The 9247-nt window shown below is 43.0% G+C and overlaps 1 protein-coding gene across 2 annotated transcripts in view; it reads right to left on the bottom strand.

Annotated features, from left to right (window-relative positions):
- The window catches only part of Mat2b (methionine adenosyltransferase 2B), a 15960-nt gene extending 9925 nt beyond the window's left edge, over positions 1-6035 (bottom strand). The window contains exon 1 of one of the 2 annotated variants that reach the window (XM_021176454.1): positions 5631-6035. In XM_021176454.1, coding sequence (XP_021032113.1) covers positions 5631-5660 — 30 coding nt within the window. In that variant the 5' untranslated portion in view covers positions 5661-6035. Of the gene's footprint in view, positions 1-3266; positions 3472-5630 lie in introns of those variants that run through there. The other variant, XM_021176453.1, reaches the window with a different exon arrangement.
- Between the last annotated feature and the right edge of the window lie 3212 nt (positions 6036-9247).

Below are 9247 nucleotides of genomic sequence, written 5' to 3' on the forward strand. Positions count from 1 at the left end.
GGGGTACTGGTTAGTTCATATTGTTGTTCCACCTATAGGTTTGCAGTTCCCTTTAGCTCCTTGGGTAATTTCTCTGGCTCCTCCATTGGGGGCCGTGTGATCCATCCAATAGCTGACTGTGAGCATCCACTTCTGTGTTTGCTAGGCCCCGGCATAGTCTCACAAGAGACAGCTATATCTGGGTGATGAGTCACATTTTGACAGGATTGAAAATCGGTCAGGGCTGGAGAAATGGCTCAGCTGCTAAGAGCACTGACTGCTCTTTCAGAGGTCCTGAGTTCAATTCCCAGCAAACACATGCTGGCTCACAACCATCTGTAATGGGATCTGACACCCTCTTCTGGTTTGTCTGAAGTCAGCTATAATTGTATTCATACATAAAATAAATAAATAAATCTTAAAAAAAAAAAAGAAAATTGGTCGACATTTCATAGGAGTTTATTTGGAATAAAGTCAACTAATATGTCCTTCAGTCAGCACTAAATTTACTTACACAAAATACTTATGACAAATAGATACAGATAGTTAAAAAAAAAAAAACTGAAAAAACATTTGTGTTCATAGTAAAAATTTTAAATTACTGCTTAAAGAATATTTTGATTTTTGTATACTCAAGGCAAAGTTCCAAAAACCGAGTAACACTTTCCTGCCAAATTCTTAAGTAAAGCCAGCTTTTCCTTTTTAAAGATAATGTTTTCAGCCAGCAGAGTCACACACCTGTAACCAAAGCACGAGCTCTGTGGCTTAAACTTTCATTAGATTTTATCACAAGGTCCTATTTCTGTTAAAGTCACATAATTCTGAGTTGGAAAAAAAAGTGTGCACACACACGTATATACAGGCAATATCCAAAGACATTTCAGGTAAATGATTTAGTAAACATACATACTTTAATTAAGGACCCCAAAAATCAGCTGTTTCTAGCATATACAAAAGCTGAAATCAAAGGGCCTGACAGGGATGGGGGAGGGCAACATAGAAAAAAAATCTATTAAGGATTTCAATTCAATGAATTTCAAAACATTTTTTTTTAAAAATATTAATGAGACTTCATGTGGTATCCATTATAACACTTGGCTCTAAGCCAGGCAATTTATGAAAATGAAGACTTGATCCGGCAAAATGTTTTCTTCGAACTTTGGCAAGAACATAACTCTCCAAAGGCTTAACTGTAAACCAGGTGTAGTGATGACCTCAGTAAACAGGAGGATGTCAGCAACCTGAGCATAGCCTGCTCTGCGGAGGGGATTCCAGGCCAGTGCGGCCCACTAAGCAAGACCCTGTCTCACATTCACTCTCTACCTCTGTAACATCCTTGGACACCCTTGGGATTTAAGAAACAAGATATCTAGATTGCTTAATAGGAATGGAATTCAGGAGGGAACAGCTCAACTCCCTGTCTTCCACTGTACACACAGGCAGTGTTCTTAACAGGAATTGGTACCAGGCTGCCTCACTAACATTAACTATGCCAATTCTCAGCTGGCAACAAGAGTGAATGTCAGTTGCACAGGTTGAGAGAGCAACACCAGCATGCAGATCCCAGCTGTCTGCACCTTCTGCCTGTTATTTGCTTTTTGAAACAGGGCCTCACTATGTAACCTTGGCTTGCCTGATAATCATTCCTGCCTCAGCTTTTAGAGTGATGGGACTGAAGTATAAGCCGCCACGCTCAGCAACTGTACCATTTTTTTTTTTAATGAAAAAGGTTGCTGGGTGTGGTGGCATTATCAATCACAGCCCACTGGAGGTGGAGCCAGGCAGATCTCCACGGATTTGAGGCCAGTCATGAATACACAGTGAGACTGTTTAAAACAAACAAACAAACAAACAAACAAACAAAAAAACCACTCTAAAAAGCAATCACATCTCCCCACCACTACAAACTTCCTGAGTACTGAGATTACAGCCATGAGTTAGCACACTCAGTTTACCACTCTCTACTTTTCTTTTACTGAACTGGTGAAATGCATTAAGCCTACACGAATACATGTTCATATGCACACACCTTTGGTCACATGCCGTCACCAATCTGGAACTGCAAACACATTCGAACTTTAGCTAAGGCCCAGCCATTTGGAGATAATATTGAATGTGCATCACGCAAATGAAAAATTTCCCATTAACAACTGGTTGTGGTGGCTCAGATCTTCAATCCCAGCACTCCTCGAGGCAGAAGCATCTGAGTCCAAGGCCAGTCTGGACAACACATACTGAGTTCTAGTTAGGGTTTCTATTGCTGTGTGAAAACATCAACGCATTGTTTGGCAGGAAAGTACTTAGCTTACCATTTTCACATCACTGTTCGCCCCTGAAGGAAGTTAGGACAAGACCCTGGAGGCAAGAGCTCACACAGGCCTAGTGAAAACCGCTTAACGGATTCCTCAGCCAGCTTTCCTAAACAACACAGGACTATACCAGCCCAAGGGGCTCCGCCCTCCCAAGTCAATCGCCAATTAAGAAAAGGCACCACAGGTTCACCTCCTAATATTAAGATTAGGATATGCCTCCATAAGATTAGGTAGCCTAATCTTATGGAGGCATACTCTTAACAAGGATCCCTCATCTCAAATAGGGACTCCCTTATCTCTAGTAACTCTAGCAAGCACAGGACCCTCCCCCAAATTAAAAGTTTGCATTAAAAAAACTGGCCACATCCGAGGCGTTTTTATATCAGCAAGACACAATAAATAGTTCATCGACTGTGCTGGATACATTCTGTAGGTCAGTAAGTACTTAACGGGCTTGAAACAAGGGACCGTGGACCAGACTTGGAAACATGCTGGGGGAAGTTTACCAGACATGCAATTTCTTTCAGCAGTCTTCCACCACGCAAAATACAGCGGTTCAGAAAACGTAGGAGCTAAAAGTCCAATATTGGAATTCCTGCTCAAACCTTCCTGAACAGAATAAACTCCAGGCGGTGCCTGTCTTCCTAAGCGTTCATAGCACCGCACAGTCGGAAATCCTGACAGCCTTAAAGTGCCTCAAGGAACCCGCCCCGTGCAAACTATAAATTCACCAAGTTGACCCCGCCGACACCGCCATTTATGGAAAGTCACTCTCCCCCTGTCCTTAAAGATCCAGAAACACAAAACAAAGATGATGACTACTGAAACGGGAGCCAGCCCGCCGGAGGCGGCGGGAAGCACCGGGAGTCTCCACCTCCGCGCTCCCGCGCCTGCAACGGGAGTGAGCGCAGCCCTACAGGGAGAGAGGTAAACAAACTCAAAGGCGCCACCCCGGCTCCATGCCCCGAAGCTCACCTCCACCAGCTGGCAGCAGCCGGGGACGAAGTGGATGGAGAGCTCCTTCTCCCGGCCCACCATGCCCGCAGTCTTTGCGCCGCCTCAGTCGCGACCGCAGCCTCCACTAGCGCAGCACTGCCAGGGGCCGCAGCGCCCGCGCCCTTGGCCCTCCTCCCCTAGGCCCAGGCCGACCCCGGCTGCCGCTTCCGGCTTCCGCCGCCCTGGCCGCGCCCGTTGATTGGCCGCCTCTCGCCACGCATTCAAAAAGGGGCGGAACCTCAAGGGACGCTGTCAGCCCATGTGCCAGTTCTTAAGGAGATAGAGTGTTAGAACGCAGGCACTGGTGCCAAGCAATGGATGCAGGTTTCCTTGGGTTTAGGAGTGTTGGGCCAAGCAATCAGGCTTCCTTGGGTTTAGGAGTGTTGGCTTTTTTGTTTGTTTTTTAAAATCCCTCCTACTTATTCCTTCTTAGTGAAGGGTAAGGAATCGATTCGCCTAGGTTTGCAGACTGCGAAATGCCTAGGAGTCAACCGAGCATGTATTATAGAAAGTAGACTAAAACATCTGTAAAGTTAGGAGGCAAGAAGATAAGGGTTGTCCCATGAACACAGAGCTGAGGCTGGATTGAGTTGGTTTTAGGCAGTCCGAACCTCAGGCTGGCCTTGAGCTCAGAGAAAGACCTGCAACTTCTGAGCCTCTCTAGTTTCCCCGCCCAAGGGCTGGGGTTACAGGAGTGAACAACCAACCTAGGCAAGGTGTGGTTCGTCCTTTAAGGCAAGAGGAAAGAATAAAAATAGGACTGTGCTCAGAGTCATTAACATCCCCGGAAGCTATGTTTTTCTGGAATGCTAAAAAAAAAAAAAAATGCTGTGAAGTTTGAAAACTGTTTATTTTTAGCTGATTAAAAATAAAAAGGTGTGGGAGAGAATGTTACTTTCTAAAAGGCAGATTCTTCGTATTTTCCCCCCTCAGAATCACAGAAGGAGAAACTCAACTGTGTTAACAAGCTCAGTCAACTTTAAGTAGATTTAACAGGCGTCCTGGCTGCCCTTTGGAGGCTCCACTTAGGGGGCGACGACGCCCGGGGCTGCTTGTGCCAAGCCAAGGAGGTGCTGCTAAGACTTAAAATGAGTGAGCCAAGGAAGGGCGGAGTGCCAGGCGCTCTTCCAGCCCAGTGTGGTTGTTCAAAAGTTAATCAGAAACAACAGCTCGCAGGGTTTGACTCAGCTCTCAACTGTAACCTGCAGGTTACAAGCTCCGAAGCACAGCAACAGGCAAGCCAGTGAAATTTACCCTGAAAAAAGCCCGGGCACACTTTTTCTCCGCCCACTCTCTACCCAACAATCTATTCCCATCCAGACACCCACGATAAGGGATTTCAAAACTCGCCCCAAAACGTGACCACTGCCTGAATTACCCCCAAAGGCCTCATTTTCCGAATCCTTTTGGCTTATTTTTAGACTAAGGATTAAGCAGCCCCTTGGGAAAAGTTTTCCTCAGTCAGGTGATAGTTTTTCTCCCCACCCCCCACTAAAGAATTTATTCCCTCACTCAAGTAATTCTTTGGAAGAGCAAACAAAGGCAGCCTGAGGCTCCCTACTTTTCGATTTTTTAAAAATAATCCAGGTCTTATGGTTATTAAAAGGGCTAGCTATCCCAACACTAAATTATAATAATAATTAGAAGTCCGAGGGAGGGACAAATCCAAGATCCCTCATCCTTATTAAAAGTGAGAATATTTCAAGTTTCTAGTTGAGGTGTGTGTAGTTTGCTTCCTAGAGGGGATCATAAAACGTACTCAATAGGAAGACTCAAAAATTTCCACAATTAGTGTGATTCTCGGAGCAACCTTGTGAGAGAGCGAGAAAATGTTTGCTTGCCTATATATAAGAATACGGTTTGACACAAGTCAGGCAAAAGTTGGGCTTAGCTTACTTAATAAGAAAAGGCTCTGTTTACAGCCAATGTCTGGCTTCCGATGGCGGGGGGGAAGGGGGTCACGTCTCAAAGAATGCAAACTGGAACTGAAAGTACCATTAGCAGATTCAAGCCCCACAAGACAAAACAAAAAACAAAAAAACAAAAAACCTGGGCATGCACCACGGGTTAAATCTTACACTACACGGAGCCTTCACTACAGTTGCACTCAATGTGGAGAATGAAATTATCGTTCTGCTTCACGTCTTATTTATTAAACTGGGCTTGATTTCCTGGGTCAGAAACCTCAGATAGTTTATTCTGTGTCCCAAGCTTACGTTTCTTAAGGAAATAAATGGTACCGGCTAGCATTTTATTTACACCCTTTCTGCTCCTAGCAGTCGTTTGGAATCGATTTTAGCGCAACGCCGAGCCGCCACCGAGTCTTGAATTGCTAGCTCTTACCTGTTCCATGGCCTCCGGCATTTCAGGCATGATTCCAGAACTATTTTGGGGAAACGCAGCGAGAGGGATCTGGGCGTCTGGCTTCTCTGGCCCGGTCTTTGTTCGCTCCGCCCGCACGGAGCACACGGACGCCAAAAACGTGAGGCGCAGCTCCGCTTGACCTTTTAAATTAGCATTTCCATTCCAACCCTGGAATCTCGTGCAGCTTTCCACAGTGCAGTAAGCTAGCAGCTGATTCCTCCTGCTAGTTTTGAAACTACCCAATGAGAAGTTTCATGCTTAACTGCAAGTCAAGGGAGGACCCACTACTGAAATCCATATGGCAGAACTAAAAACAAACAAACAAATAAGCAAACAAACAAACCCCTGCAATTCCCTGGTAGAACTTGTTGACTTTGTCTCTTGTAGAAAGAATGAGCCAACGGTTGGGAAGTACACCAAGCAATTGATTCCTGTTGTGAAATATTCCACACGTTTCACACACTACGGTAACGGAAACTTGAGTTAAAAACTCTCCCCATTCCTTTTTTAAACTTAATGATTCCAACTGCCAATTTAAAAACTCTAGTGGTGGCCGGGCGTGGTGGCGCACGCCTTTAATCCCAGCACTTGAGAGGCTGAGCCAAGCAGATTTCTGAATTCAAGGCCAGCCTGGTCTACGAAGCGAGTTCCAGGACAGCCAAGGCTACACAGAGAAACCCTGTCTCGAAAAACCAATAAAATAAAATAAAATAAAATAAAAATTCTAGTAGTAACAATGCATAGATCTGGCCATTTCCATTAAATTTAGCCAAGCCTTAAAAAATACTGCTCATCAGTACTTCCCAGACCCGCCTGTAACACCACCAACAAAGTACAGCCATTTTCCAGGAATGAAGCAGAAACCTATTTTTATGAGTTTCAAGGATGATTTTAGGCTTAGTTCAGCTTTGGCACACTGGGTTTATGGTATTGCACAATTTTAACTTTAAGATCAACAGAAGCTAGTATTGAAATTGAGTATTAAAATATCACTCAGCAAGTGATGGCCCGGGCCTTTCAAAGGAGCTCTTGGAAGTAGAGGTAAGATCTGTGTAAGTTCCATGTCTGCCTGGTCTACAGATGGAGGGTCAGCGTTGCAGAGAGAAACCCTATCTTGTGGGGGTGGAAGAGATCATGGAGCAGCTTTATAGTCTAGCCAGAGGACATATGGCGTATGGCAAACCATAGGAGGCATTCAGAATACCCAGCAAGGGTCAAGAAACTGGGAGAGGGGTGTTGGGAAGGTACTGCATTTAAGTACATATCTTAACAATTAGTCCTATCAAAATGCAAAAGCTACAATATCAGGGGAAAAAATATAGGGCAATATCTTCAAATATCTCAGATAGAACAGTGAAATTAAAACCACCAGTTTTTATTAGATAAATTGAAATTCCTCAAAGTGAACCACTTTTGCTTAGTAAAAGACTATTAATAAAATACAGACTATGGGTGGTGGTGGCGCACGCCTTTAATCCCAGCACTTGGGATGCAGAGGCAGGCAGATTTCTGGGTTGGAAGCCAGCCTAGCCTGGTCTACAAAGTGAGTTCCAGGACAGCCAGGGCTATCCAGAAAAACCCTGACTTGAAAAAACCCAAAATAAATAAATAAATAATAAATAAAATACAGACTGAAAAATAATTTAAATACATATACCTAAAGAGAACATACTCAGAATATTTAAAGAACTGTAGGTCAGTAATTTGAATGGTAATAAGCTTTGCTTCTAGGGAAGAAAGTGCCTCTACAGCCACTTGATCTCCTACCTTCAAGAAATGAAGGAAGCTCAGACTCACGTTTTTTGCACCTGGTTTTTTAAGTGTCTTTAGGTCAAAACTGTGACTGTGTTACTGTGGCTCATTCATTCTTAATGCCTTTACTTGCAAACATTTTCAACAATTAGAATGTAAGCACGTTGACCCACTGAGTCATCTCACCAGACCCCTTAATTTGACATGGCCCAAAATTTAGATAAACCAAACAGCTGTCAACAGATGGATGGAGAAACAAATGAATATGGAACTCTATGACAGCGGGAGTATGGAAATAATGAAACCATTTGAGAATGAAGAATGAAAGCATAGACCCCATTCATGAAGACTTCTACTTGAGTATCCGTAACTGCTTAAGTGCACTTTTTGACATGTATTCTTTCTGTGCCTGTTGCTGTGGGGAAATGGGGAATGAGTGACATAGTGTGTGTGCATACGTGCGCATGTGTTTAAGACAGAGGGTAACTTGTAGGAGCTGCTTTGCTCCTGTTTGGACCTAGGTGATTGAACTCAGGTTCTCAGGCTTGACCGACGGCATGAAACTTGAAACCAACCTATCAGTCGTCAACAGATAAATGGATAGACAAATTCAGGTTCATCCATACTGGGAATATTACTTAGTGATATAAAGAAAAAAAAAAGCTACAGAAATGAATCTAAATCATTTCTCTGGGTGAATGAAGCTACGCACAGAGATTGTGATTCCAAAACAGGTGAAAATTCTATCTTTGTGAAAGGCAGGATCTTGTCTTGGTAGAAGAGTAGGAACTGAAGCCTACGTGAACTTTCTGGGAAATGAGCCATAACAGTATCTGTAGAGAGCGTATTGCAAGCATATAGCCATTTACCAAACTCCTGTTAAAATATATAAGATGTTTATTTTACTCAGTTGCTATGTAGTTTGTATCCAAGTTATTATTTTATAAGACAAGGTCTCCCCACAAAGCCAGGCTGGCCTTGAATTTACATCTTCCTGCCTCAGACTCTCAAGTGCTGGAATTACAGGTGTGCACAACCACACATGGTTATATCTGCATTGAAAAATAATAGTATAATTATATTTTGGATGCTTTAAGTCACAACTTTAGACTCGGCCAACATTTTCTAGGATATGAGCCATTGCACTGATAATCGAGTAATAAAATAAATGGACAATCAATTTCTAAATTCATTTTGACCTAAAATCAATGTCAAAATATGCTTTCCTTTATAATGTGTGTACATATTTTGCAAGTTTTAAAGGTATCTTTAAGTTATTATGAGAGTCTAAAGCTAAATTTTCCTTTTTTCTTTTTACAAGTTTTGCACCTCCACAAAAAAAGTAGAAATGAAATGAGTGCAATCTAAGAATTTCTCTTTTGAATTTCCATGCAGCATTCCCCATTTAAAATGGAAACAAGGGCTAGTGAGGTGGGCTCCGTTAGTAACGGTGCCACTAGTGTGATGTGAGTTAGACCCTGGAGAAGCAACACTTACAAATTATCCCCTGGTTTCCACAGGTGTGCCATGTCACAAGTGTAAGAACATCCACACATGTGCACACTCACACACACACACACACACACAATTAGTAAAGCTGCTATAGTGATCTTGCTACCACTATGCTGACTAGAAGCGTTCACTCTATTCGAATATGAATCATGTTGAATGCTGCTACAGTGCTGACAGTTTGAGGTGTGTGTCCAAGAAGGGGGCTAATAAACCTAGAAGCTTAACCAAAAACACAGGGTTCTAGGATTTCTTTTTTTTTTAATTTTTAATATTTTTATTACATATTTTCCTCAATTACATTTCCAATGCTATCCCAAAAGTCCCCCATAGCG

The sequence above is a fragment of the Mus caroli genome, chromosome 11 (assembly GCF_900094665.2).
Source record: "Mus caroli chromosome 11, CAROLI_EIJ_v1.1, whole genome shotgun sequence".
In the NCBI taxonomy this organism is placed as follows: Eukaryota; Metazoa; Chordata; class Mammalia; order Rodentia; family Muridae; genus Mus; species Mus caroli.